Consider the following 23,519-nt stretch of genomic DNA (forward strand, 5'->3'; position numbering starts at 1 on the left):
ACTAGCTCTACACTTTCAGAAACAATTGGCAAAATAAGCTCTACACATTGTGTCTAAAACAGCATATGAAAACATCATGTCTCTTAGTTTAGCAGTGGTTTTCCTTTCCTTCTGCAGTGAGCCTTAAATTTGGCAGGAGGAGGACTCAGAAAGCACAGAGCTGTTATTAGCAGCTCAGTGCTTGAGAAGGTACAAATTGTCATGGTGCTTAATCCAGAGCAACTGGGCAGGTGATTCATCACAGATGGGAGAAAGCTGTCACCACCAAGGGACAGTAACCACGGGTTAACAAAGCTTGCTGTTGAGGGCATCACATCACTTAAGGCAAGCCAGTCAGGGGACAGGTCTATCCCTTAGATGGGTATGTCCCTCCTGCACCCAGCCAGGGCAGCCCTGCTCCTTTGTGATATGATGTGCTCATCACCAGGTTTCTGGGTACTTTCAGCTCTTCTGCCGTGCTCTTTGCTCATCACCTTGTGTGTGTGAGGGGTGTGGGTGTGTGTCTGCTGTGGCAGCAGCCGGCTCTGCACTGACCTCCTCCTCCCTCCCTCCTCCCCAGTTACAGGACGGAGCACCCAGAAGCCAGAGGCCACCTGAGCGAAGCTCTCACCGAGGACACGGGCGTGGGCACCAGCGTGGCTGGCAGCCCTCTGCCCCTGACCACAGGCAACGACAGCCTCGATATAACCATAGTTAAGCACTTGCAGTATTGCACCCAGCTCATTCAGGTACCAGGCCTGCCTCGTTTGGGGGCATTTATTTTAAAATCATTCCTGCCTGCAGCATGGGTACAAGCAGGCTGGCAAGGTCAGCGCTGCTCCTGCAAGGCAGTGGGAGCGCAGGGCTGGGATGGACACCATGCTGGGGTAGGATGGTGACCCCCTCACCCCAGCCAGATGTGCCTCCATTGTTTCCATCGTGGACTGTTTTGGAGCAGACCTGGCATGTGAACTGTGGGGCACTTGGCACGAGCTGCCCAGGAGGGCTGAGGGGCAGGGCAGTGGGGGACAGGGGCAGCCCCTGCTCTGGGTTACAAACTCCTGCTGGCTTCGCTGGGAGGTCCTCAGCGGAGTCAGTCCCCAGTTAAAGCAGCCCATGTCTTCAGAGGTAAAGCAGGAACCCTGTCCCCATTGTTTAACTGAGCCCCAGATGAGGCTGCAGCGTTCAAGAGCAGAAATGAATTTTTGCACGAGGCAGAGAAATTCTGTCTGCAACAGACACAGTGATATCAAAATTGTCAGTTCATGCTCACAACTAGAGGAATTTTTCTGTAGTTTTTTTTCAGAGCTCATGCACAGCAAATGTGAATTTAAACATCCAGTAAGTGAGGGCATCAGGGTTTTCTTGACAAATCAAAACATGCTGCAACTTTCTCTTTACAATTATTTTGTTCTTTCATCTAAGATATAATTAGCTTTATTTTCCCAAAGGCTCATTGAAGCCATAGAGCATGAGCCTGATTCCAGCACCCTTAGTGCTGGGCTGGAAACTCTGCTGACTCACAACTATGAGAAGAAGGGAGGCTTTTGGTTTCAACATAAGAGTACACAGTAAATACACAGCTGAGTGGGGTGAACTTGAACTACGTCCACACAGAGCCGATTTGATATGAACATTATTTACTGCTGAAGAAGATGCAGACAGCAGCAGTAGGGAGTATTAGCAAGGGTTAATTAATTAATAAAATTAGTAAAGGCACCTAAGTAATTGATCAGAGCTGAAATGGAATGGAGAAAGAGCAACAGAGGTCTTCCTCTATGCAGGGATGTCCTGCAAGTCTACAGCCTATGTTGTGTGAAAGTCAGACTAATATTCTTGTCTGGCTTTAAGTCTTATGGTGACAGGTTTCTTTAGCTTTGGAGAGTGTGTAAATCAGAAATTATGCAAATGGCTGCTTGGATACTCAGGTGTCTGGATCTGTATGTAGATATTGAAGGTACAAGGAATGATGCATATCAACCAGGACCAAAAAATATCCCAAAGACTAAAAACTTTTTTAAGTTTGAGGAGATCCTGTGGTTCCAGGCAATGAATTTGTCATTGCACTTGAGTTGTTTTGGAGTTTTTTGGTTTTTTCTGAGGCTGGGGGTTTTTTTTGGCTCAATGACTCCTTTTTGTCTCTTCCCATTTCTCTTCACCAGCAAATTGTGTTCTCCAGTAAAACACCATTCGTGACAAGAGACCTCCTGGATAAGCTGTCCAGGCAGATCCTTGTGGTGGAGAATATTGCAGAGATCAGCACTGAGAACTTGGGAAACATCACCTCTCTTACTGATGGTAAGAGCTTAGGGGGTTTCCTTCTGACAAGGGTTTGTTTGGCGTGTGTGTCTGCTGAAATAATCGCTGTGCAGAGCTCGCCAGCGGTGCAGGCGATGCCACTGCAGTAAGGGCTGGCTCGGGGTCAGCAGGAGGTGCAGCAGTCACCACAGGCAGGCAGGTGTCACCTCCATCTGTCCTCACCACTGGTATCCAGAAATACGCAGGTGAGAAAAGACTTCTTACCCAGCTTGATGTGCAGAAGATGGACAGATGTCATTGGTGGGATGGGGTGGGGATGCTACCACCTCTGAAGACCTAAATTCTTCTTCCACCTTTCTTTCCTGAGGAAAGGCAGGATTTGCATTACAATATCAGAGGCATAATACAACTCTTTGAACATTTTCATTTTTAGTCATCTTTGTGGAGAACTGCTTAGTTATTTTTCTTTTTGCATCTATTTTAATACTTGGAAGAGTTTGACAAACACATAGTTACCATTATGTACACTCTGGCAGGATAGGTAAATACTACAAGGTGTATTTACTATATCAGAAAATTGAGGAAAAAATTGAGTGACTTACTTGAAGTCACAGAGCAGTGCTAGGACAGGGACCAAACTTGGGCACACCATTTGTGGTGTTCCCCTAGTGTTTTGTGCTATCTAAAAGGAAGAGACATGAGTGCCAAGAGCTGGATCAGGAGCAAATTTTCTCAATTACAATGGGAAACAGAAAAAACATGTTACAAACGTGGGGTAGCACACGGTTGTGCTCTGTGAAGATAATGGCTCAGGGAAACCCAGGGAACAGTAACTGTCCATCAGTGGGATAGGGTGAGATTTCCTCCACTCTTACCATCTTTTCTCAAAATCAATGCTTCCAGCATGGCTTTGTTTTATCATTCATTTTGTCTTCTCCAGCAATTCCAGAGTTCCACAAGAAGCTGTCACTGCTGGCTTTCTGGATGAAGTGTACTGGCCCTTCAGGAGTGTATCACACCTCTGCAGACAAGATGATGAAGCAGCTGGATATCAATTTTGCCACCACTGTGAATGAAGAGTGTCCAGGACTTGCAGAAACAGGTACAAACTGCTGCAAAAAATTGTGTTAGCCATCAAAATGGAGAAGAGTTGTGTACTGAGCTTTGTTCTCCAACCCCTTGGAGATCTGTTTGGCCACAGCTCCAAGATCTCATTTGAAAACTAATGTTACAACTCTTGAAACAGTTTTGGCCCAAATAATCAGATCATACTAGGAGAGAAAGGTGAGGTTTGTAAGCTAACCAGAAAGTAAGTCTATTCCCAAATACGGGTTTATAAGTGATTCAGTCAATCAGGAATCCTTGCACTTGATTTTGTGTGTCTGTATAATGTCCCCACCCCAATACAGTGCACTGGGATGAAATTAATCCACATTCAAGTGAGTTTGTCTGGGCAGAGGTTCTTATCTTGAGTGGGATGTACCACACCTCAAACTCCAGCTTATACTGACTAGCTTTCCCTTGGACAGAATGGGGATGGAGGCTGATTTGCCCAGGTGTGGGCACCTGCACTGTAGATGCCTATGCAGGGCAGTGTTCTCCTTTCTGCTCCAAGCCATGGCTCTCACAGACACTGCTGCAGACTAGCTTTCTGCATGCCACACACTCATGCAGGAACATAAAAAATAGCAAAGCCAAATCCTGCCTCTGTGCACATCTCGCGTGCCTCAGTGGCACTGTGAGGGTGAAACAGGCAGTGCATGTGGAGAGGTTTTACAATTCAGGATATTGTTTAGGTGGAGATGATGCTGTATGGATTGCACAGGAAGCTGCACTAGCCATCTGTAAACTGGCAGAGGTTCGTCCTTACAAAGATATTCTCTGGTAATGAGACCTAGACAGGGAGAAGGCCTGTCCAGCTTCTAACCTAATCCCAGCTGAGTTTAGAAACATGGGGAAGTACCTGGTCTTGCAGATTCAGTTCTTTCTTTCTAGTTTTGAAGTGCACTGTGTGATTTTGCCAGCAGCTTTTGCTCTCACTAATCTGTCCTTTTGTCCATGGCTGCCTGCAGTCTTTAGGATCCTGGTGTCTCAGATCCTGGACCGGACGGAGCCTGTCCTCTACTCCAGCATGTCCTCTGAGACCATTACTGTCTTTCAGTATTACAACTACTTTGCCAGCCACAGTGTCAATGACCTTGGAAGCTATTTGCTACAGCTTGCAAAAGAAGGTAGGGTATATAAATTCTGCTGGCTAATTAGGGAGTACATGCCTGTTCTTCTGTGCTCAACACAAAGCAGTTGAGGCTGATTTTGCAAAAGGAGAGAAAAGAGACAAAGAAGTGCCCTGGCTACTAAGTGAATGCACCTGAACTGTTGTACACGTCAAGGGAAAGGAGCCAATGAAGATAGACCCTCAGTCATTTCTATTTCCATATTCAAATAGGAAAAAAACTGTGTTGAAAGCATTGTTTTTAGGAAATGGCTGATGGTGGTGGGCTGAGCCCAAGGTCTGGGAAGTGTTCTGTACCCACAGCTTAGATGATGTCTTGCTCTTTCACCATCTGTTATGGAGACACCTTCTGAAGTGCTGAGCAATTCTCAGGAACCAAGGGATCACAGCACCTCAGAGTTTTGCAGGCTCTGCCACCAAGAGCTAAAGAGAGAAGCAGATACTGCACAAAGTGTGCTGGACTGCAGTCCCTGGAAGCCAAGTTTTCTTCTCTATTTGAGAGGGAGTTTGAGGAACCTCGCCTAGTTTTCCTTTTTATTTGGGCATACTAGGGAGCTTTTGCTCAAAAACCTAGAAGCAAAATGGCATTTCAGCTCACCTCTGAAACATACTAGCCCTGGCTCTTGTTGGCAGACATCAATCTATCCAGGAAGAGCTCTCACAAAGATGCTCTGGAAGCCAATACACTGACAAGGATTTTTGGTTTCAATTGTTAGAGTGAGAATTTACATCTTCCAGCAGAAAGCAGAGATTAGACAGGTAGGCCTTTAGCTCTGGGTAGGAGTAAGTGCTGCACTATCCCACATAGCCCATCTACTCATCTCCTCCCTTGAACAATGTCTGAGAAACTGGCCCAGCTTAAAGCCCAGACAATTCCCCAGGCAGACTGCCATGCTGCAGTTGCTCAGATGGGGATTTTTTCATATCCTTTGTGTGTGTAGTATAAATCAAGGATTGCTAGTGATGAAAGGATCAATCCAAAATACTGAGAGGATGAGTAACATGGACCTTTTTCTTGCACTTCTAGCATCTGTGGTTCAGGTGCTGCAGTCGGTGAAAGATGGAAAACTGCAGCAAAATGTGTCCAAAATAAACTCCAATAACCTTCCACCACAGCAGGAAGTTTTGAGAGCTTTGGCTTTACTTCTCAATGAAAATAAAAATGAAGTCAGTGAGACTGTGGCATCGCTTCTGACAGCAACTGCAGAAAACAGGCACTTCAGGGAGAAGGTAAGTGGCAGAAAATCACCTGTCACATGAGAGACTTGTGTCATCATGGCTTTTTTCTACCTGTATGTCTCAAATATCTGTGCATATAAAATAACTGCTCCAAGCTTGATTTAAACTGATCCAGAGGGATATCCTGTCTATTTTTTCTGCACATGTGCAGGTCTGTTTCTGTCTTTATGCCAGTCTGCTTCTACTTGTCATTACGCTAAACAGGTACTAACCAAAACTGCAAATACTTACTGAGTCCTGTGCTCTCCAGCTATCTTCCACACTTCAGCATTTCTGCTGCCCTGTCTCAGACTTGGCTTCAGTCCAAGGCTTCAAGGTAACAGTCCCCAGCATCACCAACATGAAAAGATGTAGGTCTCAGATTTTTTTTTTTTTTCTCCAAAGGAATCTGCCATTTATGGGACTTCCCACCATTTCTGGAGCAGATGGACTGCCTTGGGCAAACACAGCTCAGCTGTGAGAGCTAAGATTTGGGTCTATCACCAATACCAAAAGCAACAAGCAGGGACAGCTTAAACACAGAAATTAAATAGAGGGGAGAAGGAGGAGTAAGAAGAAATTAGGGGTTGGCTTCTACCCTTTCATGGCAGACCTTTCCCTACTATCCTTCTTGTTCTTTGTCGGGAAAGAGCACAAGAAAAGGCGGCTGGAAGAGGAAGAGTAGTAGAAGGAAGGCAAAGAGAGGAGAAAAAGGAGCTCATTCTATCAATTCAGTCCACTCCTTTGCTTGCTCTCCCACTTCATCTTCCATTTGCAGCCTCCTGGTATTTCATACCATTCTTCTGCATCCCCAGCTTCCTGGAGGCAGCATCTCAGGGAAAATATAACCTTCTCCTGGAACAGGCATGTGTAGCTGAAACCTGATCCACTGCCTGCAGGAAGGACCACAGTGTGCCTTCTGTGAGGGTATTATGCAGCCTTATGCTGCAGATGAGTTCACTGCACAGCTGAGTGGTGCTGAGATTTGCTCCTCAGTAGCAGCTACTAATTTCTAGGGCCAAGCAGTAAACTAACAGCTCCTACGAACACTGTAATCATTATTAAGTCTCCCTGGGGTCTATACCAACTAGTTCATTATTACCCCTTCATTAAAGAGACCGTCTCAAGGGCCGGCTCTTGTACCCCAAGGCACATTCAAAGCTCTTTGGTGATGTATGGTGAAAGGCCTTGAAAGGTGCCAGATTTTGCATCTCACTTTAACATGAACTTTTCCTCACCAAAAGCTGGCCTGAGACTACTAATCTACGGCTTGTGGTCTGGCCTGGATTTGCTGTAGGGAATTCCTCCCCGCCCCATTAACTGTACCATCCCACATGCTCACTGTCAGGGAGGCACGCTGCAATTGCTCTCCTTTTAACAGGGTAGCAATACCTCTGTGCTCCACCCTTCTGCTCCATGGAGGCAGAGACATTTTCATTGCTGTTCTTCTCTATCTGTTTTCAGGCCTTGATTTATTACTGTGAAGCACTAACCCAGCCCAACCTCCAGCTGCAGAAAGCAGCTTGCTTGGCTCTAAGATACCTCAAGGTAAGAGACAAGGAATACACAGTGGTGCTTGGCTTTGCTTTACAGAAAGGACATCTGATAGGTACAAACAACAAAATAGAAATTGCAGTAACAGCAGCAGTAGCGTTTTTGTTTTGTGTTGCTATGCTCCATCCTTTTTCAGATAAAGGGAACGGTTTAGAAACTTCTAAACCACAAACACTTGGGCTCTGCGACCTTGGCAAAGTTTAATCTTTTGTGTATCATCTTTTCCTCCCCCTCATATTGACTTCAGGAGACTTAGTTCCACTTCACAGAGAAAAAAAAATCCATCTGCAAAATCCTGGCTGAGAAGGATAAAAAAATGCTTTCCCAGGATAAAATTAGCTCTAATGCATGTGAGTTGCAGTAGCAGAAAAGAGAGATCACAGCTTGTTTTGTGACAAATAACTGGTACATCTGGGCGCTACAGCTTCAGCTAGCATCTGGTACCATCTTTGCACTCTAGCCTATGACAGGATGGGAAAATGCACTTTTGTTTTGAACGTATAGAGCCATACGAGACAGCAGCCACCCAAGCCTGGCTGGTACAGGACATGGGGCAAAAAATGTGTTCCATGAGACAGACGCACTTTGGACTGACAATTTCTCCCTCTAATCTGTCCCCTGGAGGACAGCTCTAAACTGTAACTTCATCCCAGTCACAACTGATGCCATCCAATACATAATCCAGTATTGTTTAAATATGAAAAAACTTCTCCCTTAAATGAGAAGCTAGCAGGCATCCCTGAGAGGCAATGGTGAGGGACATTACACCTCTGCTGCATGCAGAGTGCAGGAGGGTTTTTGATTGCTCAGAAAAACTCAGACTAGGAACCAGTGGTGGGAACTGGAGCTAGACAAGTTTAACTTGAGCAGTGTGGCTCCAGTGAGTCTTGAATAGTGAGACTAGCAATGGCTGGGGAAAAAAGCTACTGAGGGGAGGTATCACCATTTGGGATCTTCAAAGAAAAAGCTGAAGCTGGAAGTTATTTCTTCAGAGATGGAAACTCTGCAATGGATAGGTGGCTGTGGATGGGGTAACCCAAAGGCAGTTTAATCCACACTGGTTGCACAAGGTCCCACTGAAGCTCTGAGGGTTTTTTCAGACTGCATGACATGTTGCTGTGGCCCCATCACTCACAAGCATTCGAGCTGGAGTCACCAGTGTGCACCAAGTGCAGACTTACCCCGAGTCACACACAAACGACCAGCTGAAGACAAGGTGGTGAGACTTAATGGCTCTGGAAGCAAAGCCCTCATTCCGAGCGTGTAGACCAGACCTGCGCCCCTTGGATCGACAGGGCTTATACAGATACCAACTCTGTGGCTCAGTGCCTCTGTCACACTGGGGCAGTACCTGCCCTTCCTTTCACTCATCTCTCTTGTAGTATTAAATAGCCAGCCAGAAACACTATGACAGCTGCTCTCCCCAAAGACCTGACATCTTCGTATCAGAGAACAGAATTATTCCTTGCTTACTTCCCAAAGTAGCAGAGGCAAGGCAGAAGTATGGAAATATTGGTGAGCACAAGCTTGACATACTTTAGAGAAAACCCATTCTCGAGGCCCCTGTCTCGTGTTTATTTCCCTGCTGTACCCTTACCTTGGCACTTTTATGGCCTTGGTCCACAGCCCATCACCCATCCTACAGTCAGAAGTGGCAGACATAGCTGGTCTGCCAGATTTATGTATGTAGTGCATAGGGTAGGAAAATTAGAAAGCAGCAGAAAATATGCCTCCTCCAAATGCTTCCCCCCAGGGAAACCCCATTCCTTCTGTCTCCACCAAAGTCCTTCACTTGGAGTGGAAAGGGCGATGCAGAGGATGGCTATTATTTCCATGCAAGGTTGTGGAAAAACCCCAGAGTGTACTGTGTGGTGCTAATGCAGCTCTTTTTGCACTTCCCAGGCTACTGAGAGCATTAAAATGCTGGTCACGCTCTGCCAGTCTGACAATGAAGAGATCAGAAAAGTGGCGTCCGAAACCCTACTCTCCCTTGGTGAGTTGACTGATTTGTAGCACTATTTAATTTTATTTTTCAACAAAGCAGCATCTATGACACCTGAGTAATGCAAATGTGAGACTCTAAATTGAAACAAAACTTTACATAGTGACTCAAACAGGTCAGAAAATACAAATTCTCAAAAATCATTCATTTTGAAAATGAGCCAAAAATAGAGGAATTGTGTGAGTCTGGAGGGTAAAGTAGAAAAGGAAAGATAGCAAAGGAGAAGTTGAGAAACAGAAATAATTGATAATTAATCTGTACAGTTTCAGGGCATCAGTACTTCAGTGGCACAGAAAAATTGTGTTTTTCTGGCCTTTTGGCTGGGCATGAATTTCTCCTCCATGGGGGGTGGGGATGTCCTTGTGTGATTGTAGTTATGCAGACTCTTCAAATATGCTCTCTTTCATTCACCACTTCAGCAGGAATTCAGTCTGTTGTTGGACATGTTATTGCTCAGGTTATAAAACAAGCAGCCCAGGGACACTTTTGAAAACTCTGATTGCTCTGCCATTCTTCCAGACAACATAGAGACCATTTTTGGTTCCTAATGGCGAGTTCAACGCACTAGACTCAATGTTATCTTCATGAAAGTGCATACAGATGGCAGTAGCTAAGGAAAAAGGGGTTGAAAGACACAATTATATTTAGCAAACATACTGCTTGCTCTTTTTCAGAAGTATAGAAGTAAAGATGTGGATAGACTCACTTCTTTAAAGTTCCAGGAAGTGGGAGGTGGATAAACTTTGTATTGTCCAAGGCTGAAGTGGATAAACATTGTTTACCTCAAGTACATCACAGCAGCAGCTGAGACCTTGACAAGCTTAGGTCAATAGGTCATTCAGAGTAAGACAAGTGTACAGATACTGTCATCTAATCATACAAGCCACATCTGCTTCTGTTTGGCTTTAGATAACCAAGCAAGTAACATGAGGGGAAAAAAAAATAATTTGGACATTCAGAGCATGTTTAGCTTTTCCAAGTAATTTCTGAAATTCCTTCTAACAAGATAGATTTTAAGAAGGGGTAGAAGTTACTGGCCAATCAGTACTTTCTAACAGCAGAGAGGCCAGTATTTTAAATGTTCTAGGGCAACAACATAATACATTACTATTCTTTATCATTTTGCATTCAGGTGAAGATGGGAGACTGGCATATGAACAGCTGGACAAATTTCCCCGGGAATTTGTTAAAGTTGGAAGCCGCCGTGGAACTGAAGCTGCCACAACTTTTTAGATTGAAAAGAACCTGCTAATATTTAATAGTCATTAAAGTAGGGTGGAGCTGCACTTCAGTGTGGGGAGCAGAAGAAAGACTTTGAAGAATTCTATGAGAATGTTCCCAAATGTAGCAATTTACAGACTTCTTAAAGAAAAGCAAAATCTAAAAACCAGCTTACGGGTTCCTATTGGCTCCTCATTGCAGCTCATGATGGAACAGCTGGATGCTGAGGAACAATACTTTCTTTACTGGTTCTAAACAAATAAAGAAATTGCAGTTATTCAGCCTCAACAGACTTCTGTGAGGTTTTTAGAATTTGGCATCTCCACGTATTTTCCTATTGTATTTACTTCCTTGAAGTTGTCGTGAAAGCTTGAGATGTGCGATACCATATCTAACAAGGACAATCGGGAGGCCACCTGAGCAGGACTGCAAAGCAGCTTTCCCGAACCCCAAGTGAAGTGTCTGCTGCCATGCAGTGCCCCCAGCAACACTCCAGTGGCAGGAAACGCTGCTCAGCTTTCTCAGTTGAGTCTTGGTAATGAAATACAGGGAAAGTTCTACAAGGCTTGCCTCGAGAAACAGCTGATGTAAAACCTGGGAGGCGTCACTTTGGTGACTCATTCTAAATGCCTCCACTGGTCTTTTATTCCCTTCTCTTGCCCTCCAGCAAGAAACCATCATTAATCCAGCTATTCATGAGGGGGATCAAACAATCATGTAGGTTTCTGAAAACTAAATGAAAAGGTAAAGTGCATTTATTTATTCTGAGAAGAAGGAGTGAATACAGCTAATTGCACGGGTCCCCAAAACCATTTTGTCCTGCAAGTTGCAGGCAGAATTAGATTTCATACATTCTAATTAGTGGAGCATAGTTTCTATAGAGTGATTTCAATATAAAGAACAGAACAAACTAAGTGGACCTCGGAGGCAGTAATAAACAGAGGGGGAAGTGAATGCACCTCCCCTCCCTGCACTGCAAGGATTAAAGACAGGGAGTGCTTCAAACTCTTGATTACGAGCCTTAAGTTAACAGAGGAGGTGAATAGAATTTAACAGAAGAGTGTTCCTGTACTGTGTTCATTATGCATGAAATGCTATTTAGATGTCAATTGAAGTATCCAAATTTGCATAGACGACATAGAAAATATTGCAAACAGTTCACATCAAAAGGAAACCTTGTGAGCCAAACACTTTGGCAGGCAGGGGTCATTTTGTTTTGTTTTTTTTACTGTGAATGTTACAAGAATGTACATATCTGTATATTTATAAATATATATATTCTTCCTTTAATTAAAGAAGTACATTTTGTACAGTGCAAAATGCTTACTTGTTTACTGATGGATATAAACTCTTTTTGCAGAAGGTGAAATAGCCATGTTATGGTTTTTATACTACACCTGTCCCATCAGCTGAATTCTTTCAAGGTGTCCTTTTGTATCTACTTTTTTTTTAATTTTTTTTTCTTTTAGTTTTGTGGCATTTGTACTCACCATATTTCCTATCACATTTAAGTTATAATAAAGATTATTTTTTAATTACTAAGCACATCAGTCCATATGTATAGTCACTCTTTCCATCAACAGCCTCTTCACTATCAGGCTTATAGTTTCAGTTCAGAGCAAGCCAGTTTTGTGTATCATTCAAGATACTTACCAAGAAAGGCTCCACAGGACTACCAGAAAATATGCTGAAGAGGCTCCAGGATTGTTACCACACTTGCAATGATTACTCTCTCCTTCTGTGAAGACAGACTCTCCTCAGACAGAAGACATTCCTTCCATTCATTTTCCCTTTTCAAACATTGAGGCTTACAGCACACATCTTGGGGAATGCAGAACTGCCTATGGAGCAGGGAGCCAAAGCTGCAGAGAACAGGGGGAACTCACATAATAGAGGTACTGCACCAAATGGAGCGTGTATCTCATCTCATATCTCATCTCATCTCATCTCATCTCATCTCATCTCACTGTAGTTTAAAGACACCCTTTGAGAAGTTTATTAGCCTAAAGCTGATCTGCTACACCCTTACAACCATTAAAATCATGCATACAATTCAAAAGAACCAGATAGGAAGGAGCGAATTGTGCGCTGAATAAAGTCACTGAGGAAATGCACGGAATTTTTAGTATGAACAGTTAGACCAAACTTAGTTCCTGTTGTGGTATCTGAGACTGACAAGCTTGAACCCGGGATACAGATGTATAGAGGCTAAGTTTCACCTGGAGCATTAATTCTGTTTTAGAAAACTAAATACACAAATAACTGTCTTCTAACAGGATTCATGACAAGTGAATGTGACAAGTGAACAGACCTTAAAGCTTCCAAAACCTGAAGGCTTTAAAAGTGACCAAACCTTTAATTTGTCTCATAGCTTGTACATTTTTATGCTTGCAGAGCTGACAATGCTGCCTCTTCCTGGCATATTAACACACTCCTTCTTTGTGGAGTAGGAAAAACCAGATGCACCAGAGGTGAGCATCACAAGGCTCATGCTTACCGACTAGTAAAGAAGGAAGCAGTAGGCAGTAATTACAAAAGCTCTTAGGGCTGCAGCAGGCTTACTTGGATAAATTTAAAGGTCAGGGCCACCCCAGGAAAGTATGTTAGGAAAAGGTTGCCATACCAAAGTAGCTCAGCAGCAGTGCAGATGGAAGAGATGAGGAGCTTGCTAGAAGTGCACTTGGGAAAGGGGTTTATCTTGTGGTAAAGGTACTCTGACCTTACACTGTGGTGGCTTTTACTACCCCTGCCATGCTGTAACTGTCTCAGCATTTGGCCCCATAAATAGAAGCCTGTAGCACCCCTAGACTACTGTAGCTATAGCAGCAGGTTAGGATGCCCAGTTTGACACTGCTACTGGCAAGGCCTCTTGTATCCATTAAACCTTCAGGAAAGTTATCCTCTATAGCTTCACCCTATCCTGCAGCCTGTGATATACAGATTAATGTGGACTTTAATTAAGGAGTCAATACAACCGCCAGACTGTGGCTCCCTGCTTGGCAGTGGGATTATCCTGAGGAAAGGATCCACAGCACCCAGCTTCAAATGGCTGCAGTACTCCTAAGGGTAGGATACCAGTATCCCCTCAGACCCCAGGGTTTGACTTGGAACACGTCCCAATCACATTTCATTACACGCTGTTGCCAGCAGATCGACAAACAGCAGCAAATTAATGCTCCTCAGAACACCATTATCAGTTGCTGAACTGCTTTGTGTTATTACAAGAATGGAAAGAGAAGCGAATAACACAATAAACATTTTCTGCTGAAAAAAGCATTGATGACAATGCAATACCGAACACTGGAGTGCTGGAAAAGCACAGCCTTGGCAATTTTTGCACATCTCTTTATTAAATTCTCAGATCCAGTTCTGAAAACAACCTGAGATGGCCCTTCAGGAAAAGTAAATGAATATGCATCACACTTTCTTAAAAAAAAAAAACAAAAAACCCAACCCCACCTATAACTAACTTCATTCCTTATGCAGAGGCCACACCATAAGCTGCAACACAGGACAATGCTGCAGGCCCTCACATAACCAATCCACTGTCATGCACCAAGTGAGTTTCAGTTGCCCAACCAAGTAGCTATTATTGCGGGAGCTCTGGTGGTTCGGACGGTCGGGACGGACGGAGACGAGAGATCTCTGAAGTCAGATCTTGGAACATGCGGTTTATTGCAAAGGGCGTGGGTACAGGGGCACTGCTTAGAGCTGCCAGCTGCAGCTCTGAGCAGGCCCAGGAGAGCAAGAGAGTAAGCAGGTAAGAGAGAGAGAGAGAGAGCGCGAGAGGAATGAGAGTGAAGAAGTGAGAGAGAGTGTAGTAAGAGTGTCTGAAGTCCTGGTTACAATACAATAAATCATCTTCTGTACTGAATATTCTAATTGTCACTAACCAATCTAATACAAGATACAAATCCTATAGCATTTACATACAGCCTATAAGAGTTCTTATATTACCATAGAGTGTTACATCTTAACTTCTAAAAACTACTCTTCAGACCCCTTCTGCTGAGCTAGTAGGGTCTGCTCTGACCCTTGGACCTGCCTGCAAGCAGAGGGTATTGTTCCATCAAGAGGGGATTACCTTCAGTTGGCCATACCATTGTTTTCCAGTTGTTCAGTAACTAAGACTTGGTATTTCAAAAATGGCTTTCATTTCGATGTCACCTGTAGTTTTCATATTCCCAAAATCTTTTGTCAGGCAATCATATTTATAAGGCTTTCCTGTTTCATCTTCCCCAACATATTATGGTCTAATTAATTTCTCCACACATTGTCTTAAGTACAATAGGTGTTTAGCAAAAGTAACAATATTTAGTTTGAACCAGTTGTGAGTTCTTCCTCACATAAACAATCCACCTGCCCCATGGTTTGCTTGCCCCTGGCACAGCTGCTCATTCTCACAGCATCTGACACCTGCAAATGACCCCCCTCCCCACACTTTACTCTTGCACGGCTGAAATTCAGCCCTGTTCAGACATGCACATATGATGGGAGAAGTGCTAGGACACAGTAGATGCATCCCACTTCTACACAGCCTGAATAAGCTTCAGTGAAAGACAGGATTGTGTCTGCACTGAGAAGGAGTCAGTGTGCTGGTAGCACAAATGCATTTATGATTTCTTGGAAAGAATCACATTCTAGAGTTAGGTTCCAGAACTGATGATTTTATTGTGCTAGACAGAATGTCCTCTCTACTTTAGCTGGATATAAAGCTTGTAGTGATGTTGATTTTCAGCTGCTACATGTTCCAGTGATAAGTGAGCTTCCCTATATACTTAAAATGTCAGATGGTTATAAGAAAACTAATCACAAACAAATCTCTCTATAATTCCTACACGTTTGACAAGCCTTTAGCACATAAATACAAAGTTCCTAGACTTACTATGTAGCACAGTGCTACTGCATGCATGCTCAAAAAAGCACTCAGGAATTTTCAGAATAAACAAACTCAAACCTTTTAGAACATTTTTAGACAGCAATTATTGCAGCATCATAAAACTGCCAAGAACATTTTCATACATTGATGTCTGACACAGTAGGCATAGTCAGTGTTCAATCAAGGTTCAATACATCTGTGACAAAGCATGTATATAGGTTTTATTACTATGGCACAGTTTAGCTCTCACACCTGGCCTTCTCCTGCAGTGAAGATTTTTTCAGTTTATACAGCAAACTATCCCCTCTGCTAACAAATGGCAGTTAATAAAACCATAGTTTTGGTTTAAAACATTAGTATGTATTACTGAGTCGGACATGCCTTTTTGATATAAAAATTTATTCTATTACAGGTGGGCCAAATGCTGCAATACATCCATCAGCCTACTTGCAGAATTTCCATGATTTACTTGTACACAGTCCATTTCAACAGAAGGATCCAGCATATCAAGGGACTGTCACATCTTTTATTTAAATAAAATCAATCCAAAAAAAGCGTAAGATTTAAACCTAATAAGCATTCTTCTTGATCAACCTAAAGATAAGAAAAACAGATGCAGATACTGCACGCAAATTCTGCATTTGTCTCTTTCTGGCAGTTCTGTGTTCCAACAACAGCACTTGTACTACAGCAGTTCACAGAGCAGGAGGTGATAACAGTAGAAAAGTTGTACTTGTAGTCTCATTTTGGCCTGCTACTTATGCCACAGTCCTTTCTTCCCTCCTACAGCCTCTGCAAATGCAATACGTCTGATGTTTAAAAATAAAGCCACCTCTAAAAAAAATTACAGTTAACAATGAATAACTAAACTAAATTGAACTGCAAAAAACAACTGTATCAAAATGAAATTTATGTTTCCTTTTTACTAATGTTGAACTACTTTGTTAAGAAAGCTGCTTAGAATCTGAGATAGGAGAGGTCTAAGTCACTTGACAAGCATTACCCATTTCTCCTTAACAGAAAACCAAGGTTGCTCTACAAAGCATTTGCCCACCACCCAGTTTTGTTTTTCCTTCAAGACAGCATCAGTGCAAGATAAAGGACACGCCTTTATCACTTTTTCAGTACTGTGATGGAAAGGAATGCATCTAAGCACCCTCTGGAGCATACACTGGAAGATACAATCTTGTGTTTACAAAGTTCACAAGAAAATGTGATGCCTCTTTTTCTAGTAAGCATGTTTGAGGTAAAATGGCACCCAGGAGTATTACCTCCTACAATGGTTCTGACATTTCCTGGATGCCACAACTAAAATCAGTTGTTAAACATCTGTTAACTTATCAACAGCCACAGGGAGTAAGACAGAAGGAATATAAAGGTGCCAATCTGATCCCTCCAGAGTCATTCACACATACCCTGAAGCAACCATCTTTGGCAAGGCCAGATAGATCCATGAACCAGGATCCTTCTGATCATTTCTGCCTCCTCAAAGCCACTCAACTTTAAGCTCAAGTTTTTCAGTTTATAAGATATGGCAACAGCCACCATTGTTAAAGCCTCTCCTTAGATAGAAGGCCTTGTAACAGAACAACTGCCCCACTCAGTACTGGAAAACCTGTATCCAACTTACTCTCCTGTCCCATCCTCACCCCATGCAGATGTCAGACAAGGTGCTCAAGGTTTTAAAGAACCACTTTCTATCCCTGTAAACCCTTCAGAACACAAGTACCTCGGTAAAAGGGTGTCACATCTCTTGTTAAATGCCAGCGCAGTACCTCGAAAACACCCTTTCAGTCTCCTTTCAGAATAGCTCTGAAGTACAGGCTGCTTTGTCTCCACCTAGTTTTCAGCACAGCTGCTACTGGGCCCAAGAACACACCACCTTCTCTTCATAAGCCAGTGGAAGTATTACTAAAAGAAATAGTCTAATACTTCCTACTTAAGCTCTCATTATACAACTTGCAAAAGGTTTCCTTAAAAGGCCGAGGAAATTATTTTACAAAACCTGAAAATCATAAATCTAACTGAACTTTAGATTTTGACTCTTATTACCCATTCTGGACTTTCTGAAACCTCACCAACAGCACACAAGTTTTTCCCCCCCTCTTCTATCCACCAAAAATGTAACTTTGTTCTCCAGAATTCTGGAAATCTAAAGAGTTAAAAACTGCCTAGGCATTCCTCCCCAAAAAACTAAAAGCTTCCATCTACAGTAGTCGCAATTGATTTAAACCTAGGATTAGCCATTCCCCTGTCAATTAAGAGGCTGTTTTGGTAATGCAAAGATTTATTTATCAATTTTCATGCATCATGTCAGACCAACTGATAAGAAAGATATTTACACAACACTTGAAATACACAGTATTTGTGTTTCATACAAGCAACTATATGCAGCCTGCAGTAAATTTTCCATGCAGTATTCAGATACTCCCACTGCTACATAATTCCAGTTAAAAATGCCAACATCTGTAATGTTCCCACAAGAGTTTCTATACCTGAGGTTTAGTATATCCTTTCAAGAGGAAGTCTGCAATTAAAAGCCACATACATAAACCTATTTGAAGGTTGTCATTCCAGTTGCAAATGGTTTGCTTCCTTTGAAGAAGGATCTGATCTATTCTCCCTGAAGCCAGACAATACTTGTGATGGCCCTTCTTCAGAAGGGCTGTCTGCCTCCTCTCCACAGTTATGTTCCTCATTTTCCTGTCTGGATTCCTCTAGAGCCAGACTCTCCAGTGTCTCAAGATTGTCAGGTGCTTGCCCAGTTAGCCTCTACAAAGAAACAAGACAGTGAATTTAATATTTTTTCTACTTAATAACCAGTGAAATAAGACTCTGGATATTAAATGAAGCAAACTAATTACCTTCCTTAGGAGGTTGATATAATCAAAACATTCCTCAGTTACAAAAATCTTAGGACACAAGTTCAACTCAAATTACTACCTCCAACTTGCAGACCACATATGCTTTGTTGACTGTAAAGCTTTTCCTAGGTTCTTCAGTAGGACAGGTTTTATCTCAGGCAACCTAAAATATGGCAAACTGCTTCCCAAGTCAAGTATTACTACAGTACCATATAGGTTTAATTTTAGAAAAATTACTGTACAATCAATTCACTCCACAATTTTTAGTTAGAGGTAATGAAGCTTTATTAAATCTAAATGAACTTTAAGACCCAGCAGTTTCTAGCACTTGATCAAGAGAGAAGTTCCTCACCTAACCTGATTTAAGGAAGATAAACAGGACCATAAAGAGGCTGGTTTTGAAGCTTCTGGTTGTTTGATGTATCCCTAAAGGCTCATTTAAGCCTCAGAACTGAGCAGCTTACAACTAATAAGTGATCTTAACTGTTGAGAAACTGTAGAAAAGTTTCCAGCTACATTAGTTCAAGTCCTCAAGTAATATAATTTCTGCCCATGGCTTTATCACTAACAAGCAGTGTTACCTGAATACCAAAAAAATTCAAGTGTAGCAAAATGGTAGTCTTTCAAGGCTGATCTAAATTACTGCACTAACTGAAAATTAACTTGATTAATCAAGAATTAAACTTCATCAAGTTGCTTGCAATAATATTTTGTTTCCACCTTCCAGTCTAGTCATCACAGAATCCAAGTATTTGCCACCAAGCTTCATATCCTTGCAAAAACAACCTGAAAGCTAGAACATCCAGGTTCCATGGCTCTCTAAATATTTATGACAGCTTCAGAGGCTGAGGAGCCATGGAACTAGTGACACAACTACTTGCCCCAAGGAATTCTCAGAGGGAGCTGTTCGGAAATTTAAAAGCTTATGAACCCTAGATACTTGGTGTATAGCCCTTTTTGGGCCATGAAACTGGTACTGCCTTGACAAGAAAACTTTGACTTTAAAGAACATAGCACTCCCTCTCACCACTCTACTTTGTGAGTCTGTTTCAAGTTTAGTTTCTCAAAGGACACAACCAGTACCAATCTATTAATAAGCACATGAATTTATGTCATCCCAAAAGAGTGAAAAACCAACCCTTCCTTCCCTTATCACAATCTACAACATGCAAATCCTGTTGTGTTGAGAGAGTATGTTTAATCCCCCCTTCAGAAAACATCGATTTTTGTACTCTCATTACTCCTGTAGGTTCTAAGATGGGAAAAACTCATCCCCTAGAAGGAGCTTTATGACTCTAGAATTAGAGCAATCCTGCAGGAAACAGGTCAGAGAGCAACTTAAAATGAAGAGTCATGTGAGCACAAAAACCAGAAGTTGTGATTCATTATAGATACCCTGGCTGGTTTCTCACTTTTTTGTTCTACAACATTAACTGAAAATTGCTTTAAGTACCTCAATCACACTGGTCATATAATGCACATGCTCAGCAAGGGACATGAGCTCTTCATTTTCTTCTTTTAGGCGCGCAATTTCACCATCCTTCTGTTCGATTTCTTTGTGCAACTGGGTTCAAATAACAAAATGTTAGAAGAGGAAGACAATAGCCAGTGATGAAGCACTTAGGTATCTTTGAGTAGCTACCTTTTCATTTTCTTGAAGCACTTCATACAGAGCCTTCCTCCTTTCTTCAGCCACTTCTTTCCAATACTGAGATGAAGGACTTCCTGAAGTAGGAGGCTACAGTAAGTCTGTGGTAAGACTGACTTCTTGAGAGCACCTTAAGATATCTTACTTGTATACAAGTATTCTATGAGTTGTAATATTAAGAACTCACTCCATACAGTGTTTTCAAAGATTAGTTGTGGCACTACAACTAGTGACACAAGCCTACAGGAAACAGATCCTACACTGCATTAGTGGCTGTACAGAGTGCCTTCAAGAAGCTGCCTCAAGCATGGTAGCAGGTTCTGCAAGATGGACACATCTGCAAATGTTGCTCTTCATGTGTGATTTGTGGAAGACAGAAGTGTTACTTCCAAGTCACTGTCCACACTGGGCATAGTGGTTCTGAGAAACTGAGCACACAACACACCGTGCCAGAACAGGCTTTCATTCCAACTTAGTCACTGGAAAACTTATAGCCCAGCCAAAATAACCAACTACAAGACTCCTTAACACTGCTGCACACAATGGTTCTCAGCTTCTGGTTATCATGAACTCATTCTTAAATACTAGACATGTATACTTTATTTAATATAGAGGATAAGAATCACCAACTCCTGCTAGGCATTACAAAAAAACCACAAAGCCTTTATCTAAATGACAAAGGAAATATGTTTCAAGTTGTACTCCAACAGTAGCATAGCATTTAAAGTGCAAGAAAACATTTCAGGAATTACCACATACCTTTCATCATGAGATCTACAGCTTGAATGACATCATTCTCATTTTCTTGCTCCTTGTCCACGGACACCTCAGCTTTACAAGCCTTTGAGGCAAACTTGTTATTCCAGAGTTTCCTTCTGACTGAAGATTTCTTCTGCATAAAACATCAGCAGGTTTAAGTTTTGAGCAACATCTCAGCCTTCACACAAATACAAACTTCTCAGCCTGCACACTCATGACTGCAAGTAAGTCTCATTAAGTCCTGCTTTCTTCACATTATAGTTCTAGTTTAGACAAAGAAATGTCTCAAATTTTCCCAAAGAACTCAGAAACTGCTAGGTTTTATTATTGTTTATTACTAGAACAATAGTAAGCTTAAGTTGTGTCACACTAGTCAGCACATTGTATTTTTTCAAATATATTAGTTTTCAGTAAAAAGCTCAAAAGTATTTCACTATGAGTAGAAATAATTCTGAATCTACAGATTTAGTTCATACCTCATTACGTCTGCCAACCAGGCTACCTGCTGCTGAAGGCTGAATCATTTTAAGAGTCTGTCTCGGTGCAGCACTGCATGTGGTATCTGTGAGATACTTCTGAAAAGACAAATACAGTTCAGACAGCTGCAACTCTTTACATAAACTGAAAATTAGGAATCCATCATGCTTCCATTAAGGTAACACACAATTCATCTTTTCAAGACAAAAAGATTGACACTGTAGCCTATTAAGGCCTTTGTAAGGAAGGGGATCTAATTATTTGTAGCAGAGACAGATCATAATCACATGAAACTATGATCAATCCCTGCCTCTTACGAGGCATTTACCCTTCATAAAGGAACCTGAGCAGGTGTTATGGCAGAAATACTCTGACTAGATCTCAAGGGCAGTTACCATGCAACGACTATAGTTGGAACTCTCAAACTTGAGTTTGAGGGCAGCAGTATCAGACTTTTGGGGACAGGGACAAAAGCGACTGCAGTTGCAAGGTTAGGTGGTAAAGGCACACCACTTGAGGCCGTAGCTGTTTCCATAACCTGTGAACACACCGACTAGTGCTCATTTAAACAGATGTGTTATTTGATTATCCATTAACATGGATCAAAAGCCTCCTTGCTTCGATCCAGACAGGCTATTGTTTTGTCTAACCAGTATGTTTACCACCCTTCCTATCATGCATAAATACTTTCCTGCATCAAAGCTTTCTGATTGGGTTGGTTACATTGCCACCACGGAATAGCAAACAATGGCAGACAACCAAGCAAGAACAGCCAGGATACAATGCCACACCAGCGTGAGAAAGTTACCAATTCACACCGTACTTCATAGGACAAGAGTTCGCCTTTCCCACGGTAGTTTCTGCCACCAATTGTCCTACTGGTCCACTAAAGGACAAACATTAACTGCTGTGGGAACAAGAATCACACCACGAGTCAGACACCGCTTGCTGCTACTTAGGATTAGAGTGAAGTACACTCTGCCAAAAAATTATTGGCCAATACTCAAGTTAACCCACTGAAAGTGCAAAAAGCCACACTGAGGAATCTATACCCTAGAGACACTACGGGACAAGACTGCCATAAATCAGACGTATAAATCCGCAATTCTCATTAATACCTGAAGTTTTCATTACAGTCACTATGCCTCATCGTAGAAGGACTACTAGCCTTTATCATATACAGTTTTGTACCATTCTGTATAGAGCCTACATTAAAAGATTTACCAAGAAAAGCTAAGGTTTGTACCTAATCAGTTAACTCTTAAAATAAACCTAAATTGTTTATGCATTTCCACCAATTCCACGGCAACTATGATTCATGAAGGTGACTTTAGAAAGTGAACTGCCTGCTTGAACACTTCAGTTAAAACACATTCAACACAAGACAGATATAACTCTTCAAAGGTCCCACCTACAAAGAACAGAGTACAAAACCTACTCTACAGCCCCTTAGCATAAGCCAGACAGATTCAGTAAGCAAAGGCACGTAGTCAGGACAAACAAACCAAATCAACCCTGAAAAATTAAACGGAGAGACAGTAAAGCTCAGTGTCAAAGTAAAAAGGACTTGCGGAGCAATAGGAAAAAAAGTAGTCATAAGCACATATGCCAAAACAGGACAGCATGTTCCCAAGCCACACCGTCTGCCAGGAGGTTACCCAAGCCAAATGGACATAAGCCAGGTGGAAGCACATTGCAACAGATCCCTTTATGTTCCTTCAGTGGACAGAGAAGCTTGTGTCAGACAGAGGTACTAGCTTCAAGGCTTTAAAGCCTATACCTGCAAAGGTCCTGAGGACTTTTCTGCGGTCACTTTCTGTTTCATTTTGGAATTCACAAGATGAACTGCAACAGAAAAACAATACAATTAATACAGCATCCGTCTGCTACATAAGTTCGGGAGACACTAGCTAGAGAACGTTACAATTTCGGATTATCAGCTCTCATGGCAGCCTTAAGCAGTCAGCCATGCGCGGCGTGATCAGCAGGCTCCTCCCGAGCCCCTCCGGAGGCTGCACCCGAGACACGAGCGGCGGGCGCGCCGGGAAGGCAGCGCCCCGCGGAGCGGCCTCCCCGCAGGAAGGCGGGGGTGTCCCCGGCGCACACCCAAAATGGCTGGGGGGAGCCGGGCACTCACCCACACCATCCCCCGCTTCCCGCTCCCGCCAGGCGAGCTCGCAGGGCCCCTCCCTCGCCGCGCGCCGCCGCGGCCAATAGGGAATAGCGAGGCAGGAGCCCGCCAACACCCAAACGCGGCCATGGAAGCTTGCGGCCCCACCCCGCCGCCGACTCAACCGAGACGGAGAGCAGCCCCGTCTCGTCCTTGCCACCCCTCTCCCGAGCCCGGCTCCTTCCCGCCGGCCCCGCTCACCGCTCCCGCACGGACCCCGCGGCGCGCGCTCCCACAGCCGCCCACCCTCTGGCGC

General features: G+C 42.9%; 2 protein-coding genes across 7 annotated transcripts in view; one reads left to right on the forward strand and one right to left on the reverse strand.

Annotated features, from left to right (window-relative positions):
• The window catches only part of RIPOR2 (RHO family interacting cell polarization regulator 2), a 68,914-nt gene extending 56,903 nt beyond the window's left edge, over positions 1 to 12,011 (forward strand). For 4 of the 6 annotated variants that reach the window (XM_032120446.1, XM_032120428.1, XM_032120464.1 and 1 more), the window contains 9 exons: positions 560 to 728; positions 2,142 to 2,277; positions 3,179 to 3,340; positions 4,311 to 4,469; positions 5,499 to 5,701; positions 5,961 to 6,026; positions 7,154 to 7,237; positions 9,146 to 9,236; positions 10,378 to 12,011. In XM_032120446.1, the coding sequence (XP_031976337.1) occupies positions 560 to 728; positions 2,142 to 2,277; positions 3,179 to 3,340; positions 4,311 to 4,469; positions 5,499 to 5,701; positions 5,961 to 6,026; positions 7,154 to 7,237; positions 9,146 to 9,236; positions 10,378 to 10,478 (1,171 nt within the window). In that variant the 3' untranslated portion in view covers positions 10,479 to 12,011. The remainder of the gene's footprint in view (positions 1 to 559; positions 729 to 2,141; positions 2,278 to 3,178; positions 3,341 to 4,310; positions 4,470 to 5,498; positions 5,702 to 5,960; positions 6,027 to 7,153; positions 7,238 to 9,145; positions 9,237 to 10,377) is intronic. The other 2 variants (XM_032120472.1, XM_032120454.1) reach the window with 1 other exon arrangement.
• A 3,101-nt stretch (positions 12,012 to 15,112) lies between these two features.
• Positions 15,113 to 23,474, reverse strand: GMNN (geminin DNA replication inhibitor; the record flags this gene model as incomplete). Its single annotated transcript, XM_032107139.1, has 7 exons — positions 15,113 to 18,117; positions 19,663 to 19,773; positions 19,852 to 19,934; positions 20,617 to 20,749; positions 21,093 to 21,191; positions 22,874 to 22,938; positions 23,231 to 23,474. Coding segments are annotated over 7 exons (939 nt in total), but the record flags the coding sequence as incomplete, so codon positions are not given.
• Between the last annotated feature and the right edge of the window lie 45 nt (positions 23,475 to 23,519).

The sequence above is a fragment of the Corvus moneduloides genome, chromosome 1 (assembly GCF_009650955.1).
Source record: "Corvus moneduloides isolate bCorMon1 chromosome 1, bCorMon1.pri, whole genome shotgun sequence".
Taxonomy (NCBI): domain Eukaryota; kingdom Metazoa; phylum Chordata; class Aves; order Passeriformes; family Corvidae; genus Corvus; species Corvus moneduloides.